The sequence below is a fragment of the Apodemus sylvaticus genome, chromosome 10 (assembly GCF_947179515.1).
Source record: "Apodemus sylvaticus chromosome 10, mApoSyl1.1, whole genome shotgun sequence".
Taxonomy (NCBI): Eukaryota; Metazoa; Chordata; class Mammalia; order Rodentia; family Muridae; genus Apodemus; species Apodemus sylvaticus.
The window spans coordinates 78,632,399-78,659,668 of NC_067481.1; the positions used below are offsets into that span (position 1 = coordinate 78,632,399).

Here is a 27,270-nt window from a genome sequence, read left to right on the forward strand (position 1 = left end):
GGCTGCTGTTAGGACACAGAACAGAGAGCTTTTTAACTGTGTCTCAGGGAGCAGTAGGGAGGTGCGGCTTGATCTTTTCAGACTGTGGGATCCAGTCTAAAGGTGCAAGCCCATGCTCTACCAGGAAGGAGCTCATGGAAGCCCCGAATCTGGATTCATTGCATGTTATGTTCTCTCTCTCTCTCTCTCTCTCTCTCTCTCTCTCTTTCTCTCTCGTTCTTTTGTTACTTGAGACAGGGTTTCTCTGTGTAGCAAGATCTTACTTGCTCTGTAGAAGAGGCTAGCCTCAACCTCACAGAGATCTGCCTGCCTCTGACTCTTGAATGCTGGGATTAAAGGCATGTGCCACCACCTCTGGGTGTTATATTGTTCTTCCTGTTGCAGATATACTTATTTTCTTGCACTGACTCAAAGAGTGGGTTTTGAGGACTTCCCAGCATTTGGTACTGTTCCTCTTCTCCATTTACTTAGTGTTTACACTGCCAATAGGAGTCAATACCAACCTCCAGATATCATTTTTACATTATTCTGTAGTTTTTCTGCTTGTAGTTTCATTATTCATTCATCTATGTGTCTTTTGTGTTCAATGTAAATTTTAAAACTGTATTTATTATTGTGTGTGTATGTTCATATGGTACATGACATGCCTACATACCATGATGAATTTGTCACAGGGCATATTTGTGGAAAGAGTATCTCTTTATACCTCTATGTGAGTTCCAGGGATATCAGTTGCATGGCCAGATTTGCAAGGCTTGTCTCTACCTATTGATCACTTTTTCTGGCTGTCTTGCAACCCGGCCTTGGAGGTAATGTAGGGAAGACAGAAGAAGCTGGTCATCAAGTGTGAAAAGAATGAGGTATGAGGCAGCATCAAGGAAGAGGCAACAAGGTTTTGAACATCACTTCCTAGCTGTAAAACAATATTACTCACCTGGATGAAGTTCAATGACTCTGACTTCCATGGTCCTTACCACCATAAGAATAAATTCAAATTCATCTCTCACACAACACATTACAAAAACAAACATGCAGAGTTAAATCCCTAAAAAGAATATCATTAGGGAATGTAGAACTTAGTCTAGCATCCCTGAAGCCTTAGGTTCTGTACCTGGAACTCCAAACAAAACAATAAGAAAGTAGGGGCTGAGCTTGGGAGTTGTAAACAAAATTATAGAAAAAAAAATATATAGCTTGGTAAGGTGCTTGTCTGACACATTCTTGCATAACTCACTGGCATGAGAGAGACAGTCAGCCCCAGGAGGGGAATAGGCCTGATGTCATCATCTTAAGTTATTAATTTCAGTTAATCAATTGAAGCTTATAAACCTTAGAAACTCACTAACACACCAGTGCTTACAAAGCTACCATTGACAGCCGACCCAGCGAGTCCATTGCTGAGTCAGTAGCTCTCTCATCTTGACCACCAAGTCTACATTTTCTCATGCTTCAGACACACTGAGCTTCCTCTTCCGCCGTCCTGGGACCCCCATCAGCTCCTTTGCCCTTTACCTCGGACATAAAATGCACCAGAGCAAGAAAAGAAAAGCCCTGTGCTGGTTGCTTCTTTCCTGCTTTTTGTTCTCACAGTGATCTTTTGACTAGATTTTCTCCATGATACCTTTTACTCCTCTTTAAAAATGTATAGGTCCAGGGAGGGTTTGCATTATGCTCAAGCCTCCGTCCATACATTAGATTGGGTCAGGCAATGCAATCTAATAGCCTAGGGCCAGACCAGGTTATTAACAGACCTGTAAATAGATGTATAGCAACACAGCCACACCCACTGCTGACTAGGTGGTCAGTAGTGACTTTCCAAACTTTTCATGGAAGTGCTTGCTCCTGAACACCTCATTTTAGGTTTCTGAGCCCAAACCACTTACTATCCAATCCTATATAGATTAGCTCCTGAGAGAGATGGCTGTGTGGGTGAAGGAGCCCACGGCTAAGCTTGATGACCTGAGTTCAAGCTCTGGGCCCACATGCTCAGATGAGAGAACAGAGTCTGAAAATCCACATACCTGACACCACACAAAGATTCAAATACACAAATAAATGCATTAAGTTTAAGTGGAGAGCTGTACTCCTACTATTTCTCTATGCGCCATAGAAACACATTTTTTTTCTATATTTCAAGGTAAGAACACACTGAATTAAGGGATTTCAGTGTATCCCCCATGAAGAAGAGTTACTAAACAACTGTTGCTTTTTCCCACAGCTCTAGTTCGTGGGTAGGGCAGTGAAGACAGGCAGATTACCTTCAGGGACCACGTGTCTGCTGACACAAAGGAGACTGAGTGCTTCCCTGAGGGTTTCCTTCCAGCACCATTTTGCCTCAGCTTTGTCTTGGAATTCAGCACACTGAGACCATCAGTGGCTGTCTGGAGGCTGACAGCAAGTCTGATGCTGTTGGTTTGTGAGATACAGGCTGAACAATCCTAATGTAAACTTCCAGGCTGAAGTGCTCCAAAATCTGAAACCTTTTGAGCTCAGACTTGATAAGAGATATTTATCCTGTCTCTCTTAGATTGCAAGAAAACATAGAATACAGTGTCCACTTTCTACGAAATGTGCAAATCTCCATTGTGTTGGGCCTTGGGCGGGATGGATCTACATGCTAAGATGCAGGGCTATATTATGTGTCCTCTCAGGACTGACTGCAATGAGCATGCTGAGCCTGGAAACTGTGGGTGAAGTCAGTCACCACTGAGAAGAGTCTCAGCCCCATACCTTCTCAGTTCACAGACATAATTAGAGATCTGAGGATCTGACACCTGTCATTCATAAAGAGTTTCCATGGGAACATGGACTCTGTTCTCAACCATGTTGTCAGTGCATCTGCATCCTATTCATGAGCCTGTCTCCACTGCCCTGTCACATCTTAGGTGGTCGGTTACAAACAATGGAAGCTTACAAGAGAAGCCTCTGCTGTAGGAGAGCCTCTCATAGCCTAAGTGCTACAGCCTTAGTTCTTCTTGCTTGACTGATCCTTGCTTTCATCCTGATTTCCACATACAGAAATTACAAGTCCTCCAACAAGACCCACAACTACAGGAAGACCCACAACTACAGAAAGACCCACAACTATTTCAACAGGATCACACATGAACCAACATCAACCAGAATCTCTGCCTCTACTCCAACACCAGGACACACACGAACTCACAAACCAGGTAAAACCTCTGCCTGTATCTCCCAGGTTGTGTGAATACAAGGGAGTTCTGGGTACACAAGTGTTACTCATGTGCTCAGCTTTGGAAATAAAAAGTTTTAAATGTACAAATTGAAACATTTGAGCTGCTCTCTGTGGCCCATGATTATCACCCAGCACTCAATACTCTATAACCGAGACATGCAGAACATATTTGTATCTTAAAAATCAGTCAGGAACAAAGGTGAAATTGCTATAAACATATACTTATTTAAACCAGACAAATTTTTCTTACATTTTTTAACTGTAATTTCAAGAGAAAAGCAACTTGTCTCTTGTTGAAACCAATAAACACAATCATAGAAGTTTTTCTAGGACAAAACAGCCATTAGCTCTCTTTCCAAAGATGTTGAAAAGCTGTTGGCCCCTTTAAGAGTGGCTTGTGTAAATAACCAGCCCCTAGCAGGACTTCTCCAGCTGTACTTGACACCCTGTCACAGTGCAGGGTCACTTATCAGTTTCTCTTACGCAAATTGAGACTGCCTTTTAAACAAGTTAAACTAAATTAAACTGTGGACAGCCAGCAGATAAAGTTTTGACCATTTTTTTTCAACACAAAACACATAGATTTCTGAGGGATATTTGTTTACATTCAGGAACGGAAGGGAAGGGCGGTGTTCTACATAATTTGACCCTCAGCAAAGGTGACTTTTTTATTGTTCATGTCAACTTGGTTTGAGATGTCTGTGCACACACAACATAGGTTGCCTCAGTGGAAAAATCTGCCTTTTATCAATGGTTCCTGAAGTTATCAACTCTATCCACAGAATAACAAACACAGCCACCCTCTTGTCCATCCTTTGGGAAAAGGTCATTTCCCATCCCCATGCCTGGGCTAGCCTTCTGTGAACTATTGATTACTTCTTTCTGTGTTTCTATCCTGATTGATCTCTCTTAGCTAAGGGTTGTGTGACTTGTACAAATGTCCACTGTCTCTGAGTCTGTTCCACTATTCATTCAATGAACATAATGCCTCTTGTTTTATAAACTCACTTTATTGCAATGAATTTTACAGGATACTGTGGCTATTAAGTATGATGAAGAGCTTGGGTCATATTTGAAAAGGGGGCAAGTGATACAGTAACAGCTATGCCACTACAATTAGTCATAGTGCCTGGGCTCTAGAAGACTGGTCGAGGGGAGCTGCTATGACTTGCAACATCTACTTTTCTATGACTTTTTTTTACAAACCAAATGACTTCATTTGATCCTAAGCTAATCACCACGATTGATTCTTTGGGCCATAAAATAGCCCTCTCTTGTCTGCATTAACCTTGTCACTAAAACTTCCTTCAATATAGTCAATAGTCCCTCTTCAACTTTGTCACTCTTGAGTTCACATGGGCCATCTTAGGTTATATTCTGAAAAAAGAACTTTGAAGAAGTCAACTTGGGTCCAGATCTGGGACTCCAAGCCTTTAGAACTATTTCGTTCTAAATAATTTAGAGCTATTTTGTTATAGCAACCTGAATGGACTAAGGTGTTGAGTATGCCAACAGCAACACCCAAAGAGATTTGCAGCCCCAAGACGCCAACTCTCACTCACTCCAAACACTCCATCTCACTGTCCACACTCTGGGCAGATCCTATACTATCTCCACTCTTTAAACTTATAGTTGTAGAAGACTTTGCCTGATCAAATAAGGTGCTGAACTCTGCCATCTTTCCCAACTAGCTCTTAAAATAATTGTACATTTTGAGAATGCTGTATGCTGACCTTTGTATTTCAGGGCTGGTAAATGTGCCCTTGAGGAGCATCCAGACAAGATCATGCCTTCCAGGAGTCTTTGTGTGTATACATTTGTAACTCAAATATTCTCAGGAAATGATTATCTGTGGTTCCCCCCAACTCCATGTGGCCTACCTTTTCCAGGGCATTTCTGGACACTGTTTGATTTAGTAACACGCAGTGAACTCATAGAGTCCAGAAGATAATAGCAACCTTGGCGTTTGAAAAGGAAATCTTAGCTTTCAGGCAGAAAAACAAAACTAAAATAGTTTAAAAAACAATAAAAGTCAGCAGCTGTCTGCCAATGTTGCTGTGAGGAAGATGGAGGGAGCAGGGAGTAAAGATCATTCTTGATAGCTGTGCCTGCCTGGAATTGTATACACCATTTCAGTGATTATTTCATGCCACTGTTATATTAGAGAAACTTTGTAATTCTTCTTTGGAGACACAAACCTTTTAATTTATCTACCAATAGTACAAGCATTTCTTTTGGCAAGTTGTTGAGCATTTCTCATTAGAGTTATGATATTATTAAAGTGAACTCCACAGTATTCACCCTCCTCCACACTACCCCTTCATCACATAACAATAATAACATCACCTGCCTTTTCCAACACAGTGCTGAATGCTCAAGCGTGAATTCCTAAGTGCTTATGTCAGGACCTTGAGGATGAAGGAAGGTCACTTTGCTAATGAACGTGATCAGCATTGAATTCAAATTTTGTCGTATTCAATTTCACCCTGAGTCACTTAATATGATTCCTGGATGGTCATATTTAAGGGCCTAAGTGCCAACAGAGCCTAGACTGTAGGTGTTGCCTAAACCTAGTCATTGCCTTTGGCTCCTGGGAAGGGCTCTCCCAATGAGTATAATGTAAATACAGAAATGTAGGAAGGATGGAGGGCTAAAAGTCATCCAAAGGGCAATGGCAGCATTGGCAGTTGTTAGGGACTTCCACGGACCTGCAGTATTTCTACTCACTGTATGGGTACGGTAGGGGTGGGGGCGGGGGCAGGGAGTTGTCAACAGTTTTGTCTGTTATTTGTAAAAATTAGAAATATATAATCATCTGATATCTGCTTCTTCATATGTAAATGCAGTAAGGGAATCCTTGTCAGAATGTTATAATCCTTAAATGTGCCAGATACTCAGTGGAAAGAGGATTCTGTATTTCATCCATAGACTCATAGAAACAATGAAAACAATGTATTTCTTGTTACAAAACAGACATTTCAAAAACACTTTAAATAGATAGATGTTTCAAATTTGCTGCTTAGTGACTCTCCTTCCATATTAAATCTTAATCCTCAAGAGAAAGGTGTAAGACACATTGGCCTTGTGGATATTATTTACAGATGTAGTAAAAAATAAATCTAAATTTTTATATTTGTAACTAATTTTTCCTCCCATTGACCAGACTGGAATAACACTGTGACATCTTCAGATGACTCTAGGAACACTGTAAGTACATTCCTTCCTAATTTATTAGCCATGTTCCCTTCTATATCTTCCAGGAATCATATTGTATATAAGAACTGTGTCTATAATATTACTCCATAGGAATTTGTGTCAAAAGAGAAGAAGAAAACACAGAAAGAGTCAAATACAGTGGTATATTCCTTAATTTTAGGACTCAGGAAGATAATGTAGAAGTTTGAGGCCAGCCTGAACCAAGTTGGGTTATGTAGTAAGAACCTATCTCAAAAAAAATGTATAATGAATATACAGAGAAAGAAATTGATGCTTACAAAGGGTATTTAAATTCAAGATGTTCATTTAGGAACCCCTAATGATATTTTTCTACCCACTGACCATGCTCTGTAGAATGCACTGGCGATTTTTCTTTTCTGCAAACAAACCTCCACATAAGGTCTTAGACACTCTCAAATTTTCGTGACTTTCCCTAGACATTCTCTATTCCATGACTGAGTTCTATCTCTATAGGAAGTATAGATACGTTCATCAATGGAGTATTTTACTCTGGGCTCCAGGAATAAACAAGGTTTGTCTTTAGTGTATGTAAGTAGCACAGGAGAAATGGGGGTAGAGGTACGAAAACAGGCAGATATGGAATTGTGAAGATTATTCTACTATGGGGAGTAGCAGAGCCCTGGCCACATGCAGGTGTGGCGTGGGGGTCTTCTTTCTTGTGAGTTCTTCTTGAGGCAGCAGATGGGGAAGAGCCTTGGCAGAGGGTAAGACTTTGTCTTAGAAGATATTTAGGGTTGCTGTATAAGTTACTTATCTAAATCTAAGTTACTTTGCTACTCTAGGTGGCCTGCCTTCTGTGTTCCTCTGAGGCCAGAAACTGCAGAGCAAGTACAGTTAGAGTTGAATTATTTTTTCTTTTCTATTATCATAAGATGATGCTTTTATGGAATACACTACTGACTATTAAAACAGACATAATAGAAGATGCAATATCAAGCCACACTAAGCATGCAGTCAGAACTTTGTGCTATATATACATGTCATCAATTTGAGCAGCACAGAATACCTTTCCATCATCTTTGAAAACGCTTTGAATTCTCATGTCTCCATGTTCCACTGCCCATTACTGCCTTAGCTCCTTGGATCTTGCTGCAAATTCCAGACTAGCCCCAGGCCAGTGAAGAGGAAGGTTTGGGTTTAAGGTTTAGCTTGTGTTTTCTGATCCATGGTGCTCCTTTGCTTTGCTATTATTTATTCATTGGTTTGTCTATTTATTGGCACTGTAATTTTATTTATTGTTTCCTTAGGAAACAATCCCTCCACAGAAGCCACAGAAAAACCTGACTAAGGGCTTCTATGTTGGCATCTCCATCGCAGCCCTGCTGCTGCTGCTGCTTGTGAGCACTGTGGTTATCACCAGTAAGCAATTTCATGACTGTCCCCAAAGGAGGAGGAAAGCCAGGGTTCTCAGTCCTTCTGACTGCCTATAAGCAAGGATACATGCCACAGGGTTTTGAGTTCCCATGACTTCCATATGCCCAGATCCAAGGCACACAGTAAGCCCTTCATTCCTTAAGGGATGTGTTAGAACCTAAGAATCACTGCAGGTGGTTTCTGGTGAATGGTCAGTGATCTAGGACCATTGCTACCATGTCTCCAAAGATCCCCGGCCTGTAAAACTCTGATTTTTGTGGCAGACCTAGTCTTCAGAGGGAGTTCTATGACAGGCTAGGTTGTATAGGGAAGCACTGTCTCAAAAAAACAAGCAAACATAATCAAGACTATGCCAATTCAAGCTGTTTCCTTCTAGGTATTTAGAACATGTTTATCTGAAAAGTATGTTTATGCTAGCTCTAGTGCCAAATGCTTTTTATCCCAGCATTCCAGCAGTATCTTTGACTAGAAGAAAATATCCACGAGTGTTTCTGATTGCAGTTCAACTTTCCTTTCAACCTCGCTCACCATCCTTCTCCCACCCCAATTTAAGGTACATTGTTTTGAAAAGGGCTCTCTGAGGTAAGCAGACATGGGTTGTGTTGACTCTTTTTTTCAACTCACTGTCTTAAGAATTCCTCCCTATGCTCTATCTAGCCACTGAATCATTCTTTACTGATTCATTTGTTGATTGGTTAGTCAATTTGACACAAGATCTTACCATATGATGCAATCTGGCCTGAAACTTTATATGTAGCCTAGGATAGACAGGCACTCATAAATCTCTTTCCTCAGACTCTTTAGTTCCAGGACTACAGGTATGGTTCATAGTTTTTGCCTCCCATTTTGTACCGTGGATCCAAAACTAAAGTTCAGTGAGGTCTCCCACACACACCTTTTTTTGTTTTGTTTTGTTTTGTTTTTTTGTTCTGTTTGCTCTGGGAAGCCATGGGTGTCAAGAACCTCATTTTGCTAGACCAGGTTGGCCTCAAACTCAGATCTGCCTACCTACTGATTGCTAAGTTAAAGCACTGGGCCATCACCACCTGACAAGATCTGTTCCTGTTATCATCAATTTTCCTTTTTATCTACAATTTTTCTTTCATCACATTTATGTCAGGACAGGAACAGAAGATCCCTCAAGATTCGAATTAGAATTCCAATTTCCTCTAGACAGATGCTGACACGTAAATTTCATATCATTGAGCTGAATGAGTACTTTTTGTTTTATCAACTCTTGTTTTATTCAATGTTTTCTTTCATTGAGTACCTTATCCTATTAAAAACTGATGAAGTATATCACAGAGTATATAAATGAGTAGGCAGGTTCTTTTAGGTGCTGTTAGGCAAGTAGGCTGGAGATGACATGGCTGGGTGGTGGGCCCTTGGAGGGAGTCCAAGGAGAGCAAAAGATTTAGAGGCTATAAGGAGTATTGTGGAACTGTGGTATAGCCAGTGTTTTCACAGCTCCACACCAGGCCCCTTCACTCACTGCACTAGTGTCTGCCTCACAGGCTCTTCAGTTTACTGTACTTGAGACGATCATTTAGTCATCTCCAGTGCAAGGCCCTGTACCTCCTCTGTGCCACATGGTTTCCCTCCCTGCTATAAAGTCATCTAGTTTCCTTCACTGGATTACATTTATTTCAGTCAAAATCCATGTCCTTCAGGCTGCCATCTACAGCCTCACCTATGTCTCTGTCAATCACAGGACAAATCTATAGACTGTGTCTTGAACAGCATCAGCCCATTGTGAGTGCCTCATGCTGTCAGCTCCTGTTAAGTTCCAGTCATACCTTCCCTTACAGTAATAAACCTTTAAGATGGAACTGCTGTCAGTCTGCTTACAGATCAAAAGACAGGCTCTGAAATAGGGAGGCACATCCGGGGTCTCAACCTCAGGAGCCCATGTTTCGAAGTCTAAGTGCTAAATGAAATATAATATAAATCAAACTAAGTACTTCTTAAAATAGACAGGAAATATACCTTATAGTTGAAAGAAAACATCATTTCAGTCCATAACTTTTGTTCCTCTATTGGTAGCTTTTAAAAATATTTAGTTTAAATGTATTATTTGTGTATGTGAACGAGATAGATAGGGGTAGGGATGGGCAGGGAGGTAGAGGTGGGGCAGGGAGAGGGACAGGGAGAGAGACAGGGGAAGGGAGAGGACAGGCATGGGGTTGTGCAGGTACACATGCATGGAGGCCAGAGGAGGGCAGTGAGCCTCTTCCCTGTCACTCTGTCCTTTGAGGCAGAGTCTCCATTGGACCTGCAGTCCCCATTGCTTGCTTCGCCTGACACCCAGAAAGCCCTAGTGATCCTGTCTCCGTCTCCCTCAGAGCTGCAGAAGACTTTCTACCTGCTATGGAGGGCTTAGCTTCTGACCTCTGCTTCTCCTATTTGTAGGAGTATGCTTAACTGCTGAGTCACCTCTTTGGCTCCAAAGCTTATTTCTTTAGTCACTTAATTTAATAGAAAATATTGGAGAAAACACAATACAGAATAAAGAGGAGGAGAAGTTGGGTGAGGTTGTACACAACTATTATCTCAAAATTTGATGAGCCAAGGCAGGAGGACTGTAAGAGTGGTCCTTGTTGTTTTAATTTTGGGGATTTTTGTATTTTTTTTTCTAAACGTGTTGCATGTAGTTTTAAAGAACACCCTTCTGCCTTCACGGGAGCTCTGCCGGTGCTCCCGGCTTGCCTCCAAGATCAGCTGCCCTGTCTGAGCTCCACACAACGGCTAACTTTTCCCCCCTCGGAGCTGTGATTGATCCCCACCCCTCATGGCATGGCTTCACCAAACCACCAGCCTTTCCTGAGAACTCTGTGAGCTGCTTGTTCACACCCCACTGGCTAACCTCCCCACCCTGGCTCCCTGATTTCTCCTTCTGCCCATCTTACTGCCTCAGATGGAAAACACTAGTTTCATTATTTTATACTAGCCAGATAACTCAAGGGCTGGGCGAAGAATTTCCTGCCCTAATCTTATAAACTAGCTCCCTCCATCTTCCTTGCTCCCCCACCCCCATTGGTGGCGTAGGCTACAAATTCTAGGGACCCTAAGACCTACATATCTTCAGCTTCCTCCTTGCTTAAAACCTTTTTCTCCTGCATCCTGTTTTTTCCTCCTGGGAACCGGAAATCCCACCTTTTTCCTTTCACCTAGCAATTGGCCTCTGCCTCCTTTATTGGCACAATCAAGAACCAATTAGGGAATCAACGCCTCCCCCTATATCTCATCTTTTTTGTCCAATAAAAATTTAAAAAGTCTTCACCCAGATATAAGTTGAACAAAATCATAACAATTAAGTGAATTATACAGTATGAGGGATAAATGGCATCCAGGCTATCAATTTACCAATTTAGATAAAGTACTCCACCATATTTTCTAACTGAAAGAATTATGATTTTATCCCTGGATTATGTTTAGAATTTTAGTCTGTAATATTAGTTGAAAACCATGTCATCTACTCTATAAACTCTCTATGTTAAGCAACTTGAGTTTGATTATGAGACTAAAACCAGTTTTTAACCCCATCAGAAATCTGAGAACAACTAAATATTACCTGAAAATATAGGAAGCACAAAGCATAGCTTCTGAAACTTGACCAATTTATAGAGACAGTATCCAGTTTTCGAAGAGCTTTCATCATTGGCCTTTGGGCCAAGGATCATCTATCTGACAGACATTATTATGTAGAAATTTGAAGGACTGCTGACCCTGTCTCAGCAAAGCCAGTAGTTGACTATTCTGAAAAAAAAAATGTCCTTCTCTGAACAGTATTTTCTATAGATGACCTTTGTAATTTCTGCCAAGTGGCTGCCTTGTCACAATAAGCAACTCCAACTGGAGGTAATGATGCTCAATATCTTCTCTGAACTGTGAAGGGGTTACTGCCAGGAGTAGACATGTCTCATAAGTCAAATGATTTTCAGTACTGAAATGGCCTTAGCTGTTGTATTTTGTGAACTTCTGATGGCTTTGAAGACTTTATATAAGGTGTTCTGAACTGTTAAACCTTGACTACTCTCAACTATTTCTAATTGAAAGAAATATCTCAAAAACATCTTTTTATAATTAACTCAGAACCATGAGTTTGTTATCTAGCCCTTAACTCAATAATCATCCTAAACAGTTTGTAATAGCACCTATTCGTAGGACTGAGTCCAAGCCTCATATTCTTAGATGAGTTGCATAGGCATAATGCCTATCTAAGAGTAACAATATTAATTTCAAAATTTGTGTTATTATATAGATTTATAACAACTTTTTCTCCTGCATCCCTTTACTTCCTTCTGGGAACCGGAAGTCCCACATTTTTCCCTTTGCCCAGCAATTTGCTTCCACCTGCTTTATTGACACAATCAAGAATCAGTTAGGGAATTGACACCTCCCCCAACATAAAGGAGGTTTCTTTGTGTAGCCTTGGCTGTCCTAGTACTAGCTCTAGATCAGGTGATCTCAAACACAGATAGATCTGCCTGCCTCTGCCTCAGGACTACTGGGATTAAAGGCATGTTTAAGGTTAGCTGAGACTTAAAGCTGGAAAGAACCCAGGTATCCCTCAACAGAAGAATGGATGCAAAAAATGTGGTATATGTACACAATGGAGTACTATTCAGCCATTAGAAACAATGAATTCATGAAATTCTTAGGCAAATAGATGGAGCTGGAGAACATCATACTAAGTGAGGTAACCCAGTCTCAAAAGATCAATCATGGCATGCACTCACTAATAAGTGGATATTAGCCTGGAAAACTGGAATACCCAAAACACAATCCACATATCAAATGAGGTACAAGAAGAATGGAGGAGTGGCCCCTGGTTCTGGAAAGACTCAGTGTAGCAGTATAAGGCAAAACCAGAACAGGGAAGTGGGAAGGGGTGGGTGGGAGAATAGGGGGAGGGAAGGAGGCTGATGTGACTTCCGGGGAGTGGGGAACCAGAAAAGGGGAAATCATTTGAAATGTAAATAAAAAATATATCGAATGAAATTTTAAAAAAGGGAAAAAACATAAATAAATAAATAGATAAATAAATAAATAAATATATAAAAACAGGTAGAGTGGTTCACACCTCTAATTCCAACACTTCAGTGGTTGAGACAGGTAGATTTCTGTGAGTTTAAGGCCAGGCTGTTCTATAGAGAGAGCTACAAGATAGCTGGTTGGATTCAGAAGTCCTACCATTTTCCCTCTATTTTATTCTTAATGTTAGAAGATGTAGATTCTATGCAGGTTTCAAAACCCTTTCTTTATAAAAGAACTTCATATTCATTGTATGCATAGTGCTTTGGCTGGGAGTGCAATGTGTGATGGTACCTGTGGGGGTGAGAGGACAACACTGTGGAGCTGGTTCTTTCCTTGTACCCTCCGATGGTTCCAGGGTTGTCACTCAGGTCACCAGGCCCTCTTAACCTTCTCTAAAGAATCACAATCCAAAGTAAACACAGGACTTTCAGTTTTTAATCCAGTTCCAAATGCACATCCTAATTGGGTACCTGCTTTGATGCTAGTTATCTGTATTCCTACATCTCCCATTCTATTACATAAGTAATGTAGAAGAGTCCCATATGAGCTGCTTTTTAAAAACAAATAATTCTTAGTCTGATGATAATCACACGTTTCTATGACTTAATACTGAGGCTCTGTGTGGAACTGTTCACTGTTATAGTTTTGGTACATGGGACTTCTGGAGTCCTGAGTATGAATCACAAATGTACTACTCAGATTGTAAAGATGGCCTCTTGCTCTTTCAACATCTCTCTCTTTCTCTCTTTCTGCAGTTTGGGTACATTCCCTTGCACTAAGTTTGGAGCATACCAGAAAAAAAGTGGTTGAGTGGGCCAGAGGTGAAGACAAGATCTACGTTGTTGAAGATACTCCTAGCCCTGAAGAAAAGTCCTAGTGGCCCTCTGAGGTGCCTTCTGCTTGGGATTAAAGAAATTGTCCCTGATTTCACAGAGTCAAACACCCATTACAGCTCCAGGGTGATTTTCTGTATTGGTTCTTCTGTCTGGAGTGGAGAGGGTACTCCTACTCCTCTAGTGTACACTCAAACCCCAAGGTTAACATCATCCTAATTCTTGTATTAACACCACCTCCGTGTCTCCACTCACTGCAGCAATTCTCTCAAATATGAACGTTTTAGAGGGTTGATTTTTTTTTGAATCAACACAATTACCAATAATACAGAAATATTCTTGGTTATTTAAACCATTAAGAGAAGAATAATATTTAAAAGTTTTTTTTAAAGTGTGGGTGGACAGGAAGTCATGAATTCAAAAGAATTTCATAATCATGTTTTATCTATTTTATCCTATTTTGAAATGTAACTTCCCCCATCTTCCCCAAAGGGCTTCAATAATGAGAGCATGGAGGTTTTAAGGGAATCTAATGTTGTTTTAAAAGGTGAGAAATTTCTTATACCTCTGGATATATGGTCATTTATTATGCAGTTGATCTTAGGATAAAGATGGGTGTTTCTTATTAGGAGAGGTTATCACAATGAATATGGACCAGGCACACAACAGGGATCAAGGGATTAAGTTCATTAGTGCTATTTCTACTCCACTTCTGTCTTCATGCTCACTGTTCCTAAACTTACCCACTGAGCTCTGAATTAGGTACTAGGAGGAGAGAGAGCAGGGCACAGGCTCTCTGCTGAGAGAAGTCCTGTGACAGGTGTGACAGTGTTTGGGGCTATCTATTTTTCATAATCAGTAAGTTTGTCACAATCAATAAAATATTTGATTTTTCTAAGAATTAACAAAGGTTATTGCAGTTTAGTTGTTGAAAAGAGAAGATTGGCTAGAATGTGTTAATGTCTATTTCAGTCTGAGTGATTCCTGACACCAGATCAGAGATATTCAACTCAGAGTAGCCAAGGAGAGCAGGGTGCTGGATCTTAGTACACATTCCCAGTGCTGTACTACAGAATTCTAGGAAAGGAATATGTGTCTGCTTGGGACTTGTTTTGTTATTTGTTTGTTCATTTGGTTGGGTGGTAGGGTGGTGGGTTTTGTTTTGGTTTTTTTTTTTTTGTATTTTTGTTTTTGTTTGTTTGTTTGCTTTTGAAAAGTCAGTGGAAAGTTGCATTCTGTCTGGGTTGGCCAATGGAGCTCCCCTTATCTGCTCTAAAAATGATTGTGTTTAAAGTATATTGTTTTATTTTTCTTAGTTGTGCAGCAATTATACATCAAAGAATGGTTTTAGCAAGACAGCCCTGATTTGTAGCTTTCCTTGAAAGACTGTGGATCGTGATGGTACAGGAGTTATGGTCCACAGCTTGGTTTTAAAAGAGGTATTGAGAGGCCAAACCTATTCCATTTTTGGACCAGCCTCCATCTTAAAGGAAAAAAGTCTAGGAAAATGACATAGAGCTGAACTCAAGATATACCCAAGTACCAGGAAGGACCTCATGGCCTGTCCTTGGCCAGTTACTCCCTAGCTACTTCCTAGCAACAGTCAATCAAAGATCAGTCTGTTTGTTTCAGATGTACTTTCAGACCGTTTGTAAATGTCATCGTCTTGCTTCAGAGCACCCCCCTGTCAGCTTACTGTACTCATTCTGTTAGACACTTGTCAGGCTAGACACCCCCTCACTTGCTCCTATTTTACTATAAAACTCTTTCCAAATGAGGGTTCAGAGCTACTTCACCAAACTGTCCTATGGGTTAGCAATGAACAAGCCCATGCTCCAGTTTAAAATAAAGAGACCCTAATGGGATCATATTGATGTCAGCTCCTTGGTGGGCTTTTGAGGATCGTAAACCCTTCTGAGCACAGCAATATTAGAAGTTAAACTTTTTCATGTGTGTCTTTTATTCAGTCATCTTATTTTTCTTTGTGATTAGCTAGAGGAGAATGTTGAAGTTTGGGGAAACATCAAGGGTTCATCAAGACCTGTAGTTTGTCACTTGTGGCCCCTGAGCTAAATCATCGGAGAGCTGGAAACTGTCCACTGGCCCACTAACTGCAATCTCAAAATGTCAGTGGCTGGTGTCCCGAGTGCTCAATTTCTCTGGATGATTTATGTGTGTGGCTCAGACTAAAATCCGATGACCTAGGAACACTCAGAGGACAAATTGCCTTCGTGATGTCCAAATAAGTCCTCTGGAAGAACATAAAATGCACAACATGGAACAGGACAATACCAACAATGGGCAAGGGCAGGTGGACAACCAAGTCCTGGTCAGGATGTGAGGTCAGTGAGAGCAGGTCTGCCCCAGGCCTGGCTTCCAGGAGGTACTGTTGGGAACAAGAAGTCTGAGTGCTCCCATGCATCGGTGTGGTTCCCTAGGAAGTTGGTGCATAGCTGTCAGCTGACTCTTCCTGAGCCTTCAAAGGACTCATAGGTTCACCCCCAAAATATTTCATAAGAAAAAGACAAGAAAAAATCCCCACTCTGTTGTGGGGAGATGCTGGAAGGTGACCCCCGTTCTGGACTGCAGAATGAGGATATGGATTGCTGTCTTTATCAGTTTTGTACCTGCAGGAGCCTAAAAATATTTTGATGACAATTCAGTCATAATTTTTGCAGATTTTGTTTTTTAAGAATAGTTTTATGCTCATAGCCAAACTAAGTGGAAAGTAGAGTTTTGTGTTTTTTTTTTTTTTTTTTTTTTTACAAAACGACCTTCCCCAACCTACACAAGCATGCACACATACTGACTGAGAAAGAGAATGAGATAGAGCAGGAGAGAAAGAAAAGAGGTTGGGAGAGGGAGGAGAAAGGAGGAGAGCAGGAAGAGGGGAAAAGGGAGAGGCCTTACCAGCATCGGCAATCACTATCATCATTGCACTGATGAACCAATACTGCACAATTGTCAAGTGAAGTCCAGAGTCTCTTTATCTTGCGCCTGTGCATTCTGAGTTTTGAGAAATGTATTATGACATATTCACCAATATTGCTTCATAGAGAATAGTGTGACAAGCCAGGAAATAACCACAGAAGTGCCAAATTTCCAGGCTTTACAATGAACAATAGATCCCTCCAGAATCTGTTTAACCCATTGGCTCAGCCTCAGAGGCACCAAAGTCTAGTCTCATTGATAATTGATGACATCTGTCCTGACTCTGAGGGCACCTGTGTCATACAGTTATTCCTCTCTTTCCTAAATCTCAACTATAATTTTTTTTCGTTGTGGTTCTTGTTTGTTTTTGAAAGTTTTACTTATATGTATGTGTGTCTGGCCAGGAAGACCAAAAACTAGTGTGCAATTCCCTGGAACCAGAAATTCTGGAAGCAATGGGTCACCTCACATGAGTACTGGGAATAAAATCGGTGTCTTCTCAAAGAACAGTAATGGTCCTAACAGCTGAGTCATCTCAACAGCCCTGGGATTTTACTTTTTTGACATAGGTACTTCCTGTATAGTAGATTATTTGAGATAGGTACCTCCTCTATAGTAGATAGCCTCTAATCTACTCTGAGATTCTTCTGCCTCAGTACCTTGAGTGCAGAGATGATGTGTACATGACCATGGTGGCCAGCACAGCTCCAGACTTGATAGATAAGTACCATTCAATTCATTGTATACCAAACCCTATTAATTCATTGCTATAGGAGACTATTTGGAAGTTTCCAATTCTGGAAACTAAGTTATCTGCTGTGAGTATTCATGTGCAGAGTTTTTGTGCATTTGTCAGATGAGTTGTCAACTGATGTGGGTATCCAGAGTGCAGGGACTTCCAAATGAGAAGGGAGATAAGAGACTGCCTCTCTGTGAGCCTGGGAAGGAGTTTGTTAGAATAAGAAAAAGCAGACTGCTGGTCCTGGAAAGGCTCCATGCAGCAGTGTAGAGGAATACCTGGACAGGGAAGCGGGAGGGGGTTGATTGGGGAACAGGAGGAGGGGAGAGGACTTATGGAAATTTGGGGGTGGGGAGAACCAGGAAAGAGGAAATTATTTGAAATGTAAATAAAGACTATATCTAATAAAAAAATTTAAAAAAGAAAAAAGAAAAAACAGGCTGTTTCCCAAGGAAAGAAAGAGAGCAGAAGCCTGGGCCTCATCCCTGCAGTTTCCCAGGAAGCAGAGAGAGGAGAAACTGCTCCCAAAGGTGTATGAGAGTAGAGATGAACTATCCTACCACAGAATAGGTCCACAGCCACCACAAGCTCTGAACTAGCTGTGGATTTTGATTGGGCTGATTACTCTAGCACATGGATCAGGAAGAGAGAAATGTCCCATTTTCCCACTTGGGACTCATCCTGAGTGAGGTAACCCAGACACAAAAGAACACACATGGAATGTACTCATTGATGAGTGCTTTTAGCCCAAAGGCTCCAAATATCCATGATGAAACCCACAAACCATATGCAACTTAAAAAGAAGGAAGACCAATCCTATCTAGAACAGGGAGCAAATAATCACAGGGGCTAGAGGGAGGGAGGGACCAGGGAGGGAGAGAAGAGGGGAAGGAAAAAAGGGGGGTGCAGAAATAGGTATAGGAAATGATTCTTAGCAATAACACTAGAAGCATAAACAATTGAAATAATAATTACGTTGATGTTATCAAAAGGCAAACTTTTCGTTTGTCAAAGAATGCTATCCAGAAAAGGAGAGAGGGGTCCTGTAGTCCTGGCCAAGAACCCATGGCTAGGAAGGTTTAAGGTCCTTGGGAAGAACCTACAAGATCAAGCCAACATGGTCAACAAGAGACTCCTGGAACTCATGCCTAGTTGAACATTTTGGCATTTGAAGGATCCTTGCCTAGGGAAGGAGAGTCAAGATTTTAGATGGCCTGTTCTCCAGGGGACAGCATTCTACGCTTTTACAAATGGACAATGATTAGACTCTAGGTTATTAAGAAAAAAAACATAGGTATGGTGACACATGATTTTGATCCTAGCATTCAGGAAGAAGAGGCTACCATATCTCTGAGTTTGACACTCCAGAAGAGGGCGTCAGATCTCGTTAGGGATGGTTGTGAGCCACCATGTGGTTGTTGGGACTTTTGAATCAGGACCCCTGGAAGAGCAGTCAGTGCTCTTAACCGCTGAGCCATCTCTCCAGTCATCTCTGAGTTTGAGGTTAGCCTGGTATACAGAGCCAGTTCCAGGACATCCAGGGCTACACACAGAAAATTTCTCTCAGAAAAACAAAACAACAAAACATGAAGTGGAAGGAGGATGGAGTAGTCCTAAAACATTTAGGACATGAGGAAGACTCTTAAAATGTTGGAGGATGGGAAGCAAAGAGGATCTAAATATATTGTGTTCTTGGATGAAATTACCAAAGATTAAATTAAAAATAAAATATTTAGCCCGGCGATGATAGTGCACGCCTTTAATCCCAGCACTCTGGGAGGCAGAGACAGGCAGATTTCTGAGTTCGAGGCCAGCCTGCTCTACAGAGTGAGTTCCAGGACAGCCAGGGCTACACAGAGAAACCCTGTCTCGAAAAAACCAAAAACAAAACAAAATAAAATAAAATAAAATAAAATAAAATAAAATAAAATAAAATAAAATAAAATAAAATAAATATTTGAAGTATAAGAAATAGTAAGTGGAAAAAGAAATAAAAATGAATGAACAAATGAAAAGATCTAACATAATGGACCCCTGCTTTGGAAATCATTCAGTCCACAATGGACTGGGTCAAATAACAAGGAAAATTATCTCTATGGACATGCCTCTGGCCAAGGCCAGTCAGTTCTAGTCAATCCCCTCAATTGAGACTTCCTCATGTGATTCTGGGGGGAAAGGTGTGGAAGCATGGGTGGAGATGGCTGCCAGGCGCTCATCACTGGCCCTCATTCTGCCATGTTAAGGATAGTAAATTTAGCTTTCCCATAAACCAAATGACCATTTTGAGTGGCATTGTCACCTGACACTTCCTTCCATCTTCAAGGGTGGCATCCTAAATAAAAAGTTGTAGGAAGAGCCTCCTGCTCCCTGACTTCACGCATGAGTATAGAATCAGCTCCTTGTCCCCTGAGCAGTCGCACAAAGGTGACTCCAGGCATGAGCTAAGGACCACCTTCACGCACCTCTACCGTTATTTGTAGGTCTAGAACTAGCTCCTTACCCCTCTGCCCTCATGCATAGCTGTAAAATCATCTCAGTGTCTTGCTGTTTTTATGCATGGGTATGAGATAGTCTCTCTGCTCTTGTGTCTTTATGCATGGGTGTGGCTCAGCTCTCTGCCTGACTTTGAAGGAAACAGAGAATAAGGTTAAAGTGAAGCAAATTCCAATTAGCATCTTATTTAACTACCTCTATCTTCTATGTGTAAGTGAATGCTCAACAGCTGTGATGTCTGCTGAAACCAGAAAATGGGTGTGTTGACAGTCATGACTCCCATTGCTTCCTGATGCTTCTTGGCCCTGTTCATGTGGCACTTGTAGGGAGGGAAGAGTGGTGACTAGCCCTGCTTCCCCTGGCCTTGTCTTCTTTGCTGGTAGAGGCTAATATAATCACTATGCCCCTTTGGATGGGGATAGGTGATGTAAATTAGTGGTGACTAATCTCCCTGTCTGCTGCTTTATGATGATTTAAAACTGTTGCCAATTTCATACCAATGATAATTGTAATATAAATTTGAATATAAATGGTCCCCATGGGTTCATATGTTTGAATGCCTGGTCCCCAGTTGCTGAAACTGTTGGGGAACGATTAGGAGGTGTGACATTGTTAGAAGTGGTGTGTCAGTGGGGTTGGCTTTGAAATTAAAAAAAAAAAAAAATCACGCCTTATCTTTTTCTCACCCTTGCTTCTGGATTAGATGTAAGCACTCAACTAGTGTTCCAGAGTCATGCCTGCATGCCTTCTGCCGGGCTCCCCAACATGGTGCTCACTGATTCAACTTCTGAATCTAGAAGCTCCAATAAAATCTTTGCTCAGTAAGTTGCTATGGTCACCATGTCACTTCACAGGAATAGAAAAGTAAGCAAGACAGGAACTCTCCCTGCTGCTACTGGGTAGAAAATGTATAGTCATCTCCCCATGTCTTCATCAAGAGACCAACTCTACCACGTACTTCTAATGGGCATCATACATACTACCTTCTTCTACAGAATAATAGGATGGGATAAGGTCAAACTGTTACCTGTTCTAAGTTCTGTAACTGTAATGGAAGTTCTGCTTAATCTATCGAGCCTCTACAAAGGAAACAATGCAAAGAAGGGCTGCGGCTGGAGCACAGGGATAAAGCATATGTCTTCCATATACCACAGCCCAGGTTCAATCTGGTGTTGAGTCAAAAAGGAATAATGGGAAAGAACTGTGTACTGGCTGGTTTTGTGTGTCGCCTTGACACAAGCTGGAGTTATCACAGAGAAAGGAGTTTCAGTTGGAGAAGTGCCTCCATGAGATCCAGCTGTGGGGCATTTTTTCAATTAGTGATCAAGTCAGGAGGACCCCTTGTGGGTGGTGCCATCCCTGAGCTGGTAGTCTTGGGTTCTATAAGAAAGCAGGCTGAGCAAGCCAGGGGAAGCAAGCTAGTAAGGAACATCCCTCCATGGCCTCTGCATCAGCTCCTGTTCCCTGACGTGCTTGAGTTCCAGTTCTGACTTTCTTTAGTGATGAGCAGCTGTGTGGAACTGTTAGCTGAATGAACCCTTTCCTCTACAACTTGCTTCTTGGTCATGATGTTTGTGCAGGAATAGAAACCATGACTAAGACAAAAATGACAAATTAAAACAAAATTTTAAGAAACTATTGGGTGCTCTTTCTCTGTTTCCCCCTCTTCTGTAGGTCCTTTGGATTCTTTTTCAGAAGCACATGGAGTGCTGGATTACACCAAATTTCAAACTGACTAAGGTACTTGCAACTGAGCTCTTGCTTTTAGAGTACTGACCTGAAAATATTTATGATATGGCCCTTTCCAAAACCTCTTCAAGGTGGCCAAGTGATATGGCTAGTTGGTAAAAGAACTTGTTGCCAAGCCTGGGCATCCACATGGAAGAAGAGAGCTAACGCACACAAGCCATCCTATCCTCTCTACACATACACCATTGTATAAGCTCTCTCTCTCTCTCTCTCTCTCTCTCTCTCTCTCTCTCTCTCTCTCTCTCTCTCTCACTCTCTCGTGCTCTCTCTCTCTCTCTCTCTCTCTCTCTCTCACACACACACAAGAATAAGTATAATTCAAAAATTTAAATGAAGGTGTCCTATACTTTCACAAATTTCCTGCTGCAAACAATGGATGTACATGATTTTTTCCATCTTTCCAGGGGAAAAAAACTCACAATTGTCTACATTCCAAATTACACTGCAGCCCTGACAGAGAAAAGTTCTTGGGGTTTGTTTTCTTTGTGAGCAGAGTTATTGAAGGAAGCTGCTCATTATGAACTTTGTCAGCTGACATATTGTGTGCACCTGCCAGAGTGTCACTGTTCCAGTCCAGGTAAAACTTTCCCATTACTCAAATCTTGGATCCCTGTGCACACTGAGACCACAAGTAATGTTGGGACTCTCAGAACTTCTGTTGCTGTTGATTTGTGAACTACAGGTGGAACTTGCCTATTCCAAAACACTTAATTCTGCAGCACTCTAAGCACAGACTTGATAATTCAGCTGGAAAATTCATCAACATGAAATTTTCATGCACAGAAATATCGAGCTAAATTTTTCATTAAGCTATGCATGCAATGTATATGCATATGAATGCTACATCAATTCATATTTAGACTTGAGTCTCATGCATAAGATATTAGGTATATAAAAACATTCTAAAGTGTTCAGAAATAGCTAACTCTGAAACTCCTTTTACCAAGGAATTCTGCATAAGGGATTGTACTGGCTGGTTTTGTGTGTCAACTTGACACAAGCTGGAGCTATCACAGAGAAAGGAGTTTCAGTTGGGGAAGTGCCTCCATGAGAGCCAGCTGTAAGGCATTTTCTCAGTTAGTGATCAAGGGGAAAGGGCCCCTTGTGGGTGGTACCATTTCTGAGCTGGTATTCTTGGGTTCTATAAGAGAGCAGGCTGAGCAAGCCAGGGGAAGCAAGCCAGTAAGAAACATCCCTCCATGGCCTCTGCATCAGCTCCTGCTCTGACCTGCTTGAGTTCCAGCCCTGACTTCCTTTGGTGATCAACAGCTGTGAGGAAGTGTAAGCAGTATAAACCCTTTCCTCCCCAACTTGCTTCTTGGTCATAATGGTTGTGCAGGAATAGAAACCTGACTAAAACAGATTGGTACCAGCATAGTGAGGTTTTCCTATGACAACCTGACAATGCTTTGGGGAGGACCTTGGAAGGACTTTGGAACTTTGGGCTAGATGATCCATTCGGTGTTAAGAGCTCTGTGGAATGTTGTGTAGGAACTTGGAAGATAATGTTGAGAACATTGCAGAAGATGGAGGCCTGAATTGTGAAATTTCAGAGGAAAGATTAAAGACTCTTATTAGGGCCATGTTTTGATTGTAAAGATTCTGTGCTTTTGGTTAGCTGGGGCTGAAGAATCATCTGTGATTAACAAAATACCAGAACCACTAAAGCAAACCTTTGTGTTACTGGGACTATTGATGTTGGATAGTTGGAGCTAAGAAATTAGTAGTGATTAAGAAGAGACCAGCATCATTGAGGTGAAATCTTTGGGGAAGTGTTTTCTGAGAGCACAGAGGCTATGTTCCAGAGATAACCACAATTGTACTTTGTGCTGTGGCTGGACTTGGTACTGTGTAAGAGTCACCCAGGTGGTACGGGTTTAGAAGGCATGAAGGGGTCATGAAGAGCAGCTGAGGCTCAGCACTGGGAGAGACCATGGAAGGCCATTGGTGAATGTGGAGCCTCCATTGAAATTGATGGCCCAGGACTGAAGGGGTCATGCAAAGAAGTTGAGGCTTGGCACCATGAAGAGAGCCTATGGGAGGCTATTGGTGAAGCCTAGTTACAGTGGAAGATAGCAGCATTTTGTAGATGCCAGTACCATGTGATGACCACCAAGAACAGCAGCAACAGTGGAGTACAGGCAGCTGGAGCCTAGAGGACAAGCTGTGTGCTACAAGCCCTTGGACGAGCCCAGAAAATTGAGTTGGATCCCAGACATTGAGCCATTGGCGTCTGAGTTTTGCTTTTTAATTGTGAATGTGTCCTGATATTTTTTCCTTCTTGATGGAAGGAAGTATATTAGTGGAGCCCACAGTTAAGAGACTTCGAATTTTTAAAAGACTGAATTTTGAAAGATACTGTATATTTTAAAAGGATTGAACTTTTAATATGTAAAGACTGGGACTTTTAAAGTTATTTAGTTCTTGGGGATGAATAAGAAAGTAAGGGTTGAGGCTTAATAGTGATGTGTTTGTGTGTCAAGTTGCCAAGAGGTCAATTGTACTGGCTTGTTTTGTGTGTCAACTTGACACAAGCTGGAGTTATCAAAGAGAAAGGAGTTTCAGTTGGGGAAGTGCCTCCATGAGATCCAGCTATGGGGCATTTTCTCAATTAGTGATCAAGGTGGGAGGGCCCCTTGTGGATGGTACCATCTCTGGGGTGGCATTCTTGGGTTCTATAAGAGAGCAGGCTGAGCAAGCCAGGGGAAGCAAGCCAGTAAGTAACATCCTCCCCGCATGGCCTCTGCATCAGCTTCTGCTTCCTGACCTGCTTGAGTTCCAGTCCTGACTTCCTTTGGTGATGAACAGCTGTGTGGAAGTGTAAGCTCAATAAACCATTTCCTCCCCAGCTTGCTTCTTGGCCATGATGTTTTTGCAGGAACAGAAACCTGACTAAGACAGGGCTATTTGTCCTGTTTCTCTTAGATTGGAAGAAAATGTAGAAGACTGTGTCCACTCTCTACGCAAATGTGCATGCCTTTGTGTGGGGCCTTCATGGGATCTCTCGCATGTCAATGGACCTAGTGAGCTTGCAGTTATGATTCAGCCCTGCATGATGTGTGTCAGGACTGACTAAAATGAGCATGCTGGGCCTAGAAACTGTTGATGAAGTTACTTAACACTGAGACAAGACATCATCCCAGGCCCCCATACTCTCTCGATCTCACAAGATGCTTAGAGACAGCTGAGGATCTGACACCTGTCATTCATAACATGTTTTCATAGGAAGATAGGCTCTGTTCTCATCTCTATGTTTTCAGCACACCTGCCTTCCTTTGGTGAGCCTGTCTCCACTGCCCCACCCTTCCACATTCTAGCTGGTCAGAGACAAGAATCAGAAGTTTGGGAGCCTGCCTGGGGACTTGCAGGTGATAAAGCAGAAGCTCTCATCTCTTCCTGCTTGCTTGATCTTCCTTTTCTTCTTAATTTCTAAACCCAGGAATTCCAACAAATCCTCCAAAGGTACTCAAAATGATCTAATGATCCACAACTACCTCAACAAGACCCACAGCTACAACAAAACACATAGCAACTTCAACAAGACCACAGGTGCTCCAACATCAACCAGAATCTCTCCCTTTACTCCTCCACCACTAGCACACATACAGAATCGCAAGCCAGTTGGTTTTGTAACACATGAAATCCTGATTGTTTCAGCAATCAGAAGCCTTTCATGGGACGTGATAGGACACACAGGGTCACAAGGCAGTCTTATGATGTACAATCCAAGTGAGAGATTCTTAGATGGATTCCAAACAATGACTTCACATTGTCTATGTGCACCCTCTGCTGTGTAAGAACTTGACAGATGACATTCATTCACTACTAGCTAAATTAATTTTTTGAGTGTGTGTGTGTGTGTGTGTGTTTAAAGGTTCCATGCCACCTGTTAAGATCCAAGAACAATTTTGTGAAGCTGGGTTTTTTTCCTTTTACCTTTACATGGGTTCTAGGAATCTAACTCAGATCAGAAGGTCCTCTTAACCCTTTCTAAGGGGTCACAGTCCAAAGTCTAACTACACCAGTCATCCAGCTCTTTGCAGAGTTCCCAGGTGCACATCCTCATTAGGCAACTCAGTTTGATGCTAGACATTTGTCTTTTTATATCTTGTACTTGTGTGAAGCATGCCAATATGAACCAATATTTTAAAAAAAATTGTTCATGAATTATCAAGTCTGTGCTTGGAGCACTTCAGACTTGAGATACATATTAAGCAAATTTTTCTGTGAATTATATCGGAACCCTAGGTAGGGTGTGTGTGTGTGTGTGTGTGTGTGTGTGTGGTGTGTCTGGGGGGGCAGATTAAGCAGGGTCTTCTTTATTGAGTTGGCCATGGCCATGAACCACACTGCAGTGTAAAATGCCTTTACCTTCTTTGTGTAAAAGTTGACCTCTAGTTCTTGGTCAAACTCTCTGGACCTGGTGCTGACTGAGGTATGGTAGCAGAAGGCTCCAATGCTCATTGTGAGGGGCTTTAAGCCCTGTTTGCTTCAGGCCTTAGTGAAGGTCCCTTTAGTTTTTTCTGTTCCTTCCAACAATGTCGACAACTACCCTCCTTGGGTTAAACCATCCTGATACACATGCAGTGGCCTCATCATCCTGGAACTTCAAGAAAAGACAATGTCACAAGACACTCTGGGCAGGGCAGCCAGCCTGAAGCTAATTGCTTTACAGTAGCCTGGGAAGATACTAATCTTGTTGGTTTATTTATTTCCCTTGTTGTCATAGTTCAACTTCTTATCCTGAAATAATTTCAATTGGCTCAAAAATCACATGATCCTGTAATCATTCAGTTTCATCTAACATCTGCAGCAGCACACCACGGGACCTGGATCAGATGAAGAAACTGACATGATACTGTAAACTGAGCCAAGGTCCTTACTGGGAGTCTTCTTGGAATTAGCTGTTCAAGCTTGAATGCTTTGATTGGGTGTGGTTGCACAGGAGCCTAGCTCCAGCACTAGGCAGGGAGATAGCTGGTGTGAGATCAGCCTGATCAGCAAGAACCTGTCCACAAATACACAAACAAATTAGTCAAGGATAGGACTATAGCTCCATGTTATACAAGAATAAAACTCAAGCATGCTAAGATTATGTTAATCTATACTGAACTATTTAGAAATTAAAAGCAAAGAATATAGTGAAGAAAACAAACATGGTGGTACATACTTGTAATCTGACCCTTCAGAGCAGGAAGTGTGAGACTCTATAACCAACCTTACCTGTATAGATTTGAGGTTTCTGGGTTACATGACACCTCATTTCAAAACAAATAAGCAAAAATCCAGCCAAGCAAACCTCAAAAAGAGTAGAGTTTAACTTTAATGCTGGGATTCCCATTCTCTGTCCTCGCTGTTTAGCATGCCCAAATTCTCCCTGGATGATCTGAAGAGATATTTTGTACTTCAAGACCAGCATTATCCAATATAAACACAGTAAGAAATGCATAAGCAGCTTTATATTTTCTACTATCCATACTTAAAGAAACAGTCATAGTGCTTGCAAAATTGCTCAGGAATTAGATTACCTTGCTGCACAATGATGAAGGCTAGACTGAGTATCCCAGCACCCATATAAGAAGACACCATACCCAGAACATCAGAATACCACTTTCAAAGTGAAGAAGAGAAGATGCGAATTGCTAGCATCCAGTCAAATAGAAAAAATTCTCATGAGGCTC

At 41.6% G+C, this 27,270-nt stretch overlaps 1 protein-coding gene across 1 annotated transcript in view; it reads left to right on the forward strand.

Moving 5' to 3' along the window:
- The window catches only part of LOC127694462 (T-cell immunoglobulin and mucin domain-containing protein 2-like), a 63,862-nt gene that overhangs the window by 16,759 nt on the left and 19,833 nt on the right, over nt 1-27,270 (forward strand). Inside the window, 2 exon segments of the mRNA XM_052195975.1 lie at nt 3,019-3,074; nt 3,077-3,173. Of these exon segments, the coding sequence (XP_052051935.1) occupies nt 3,019-3,074; nt 3,077-3,173 (153 nt within the window).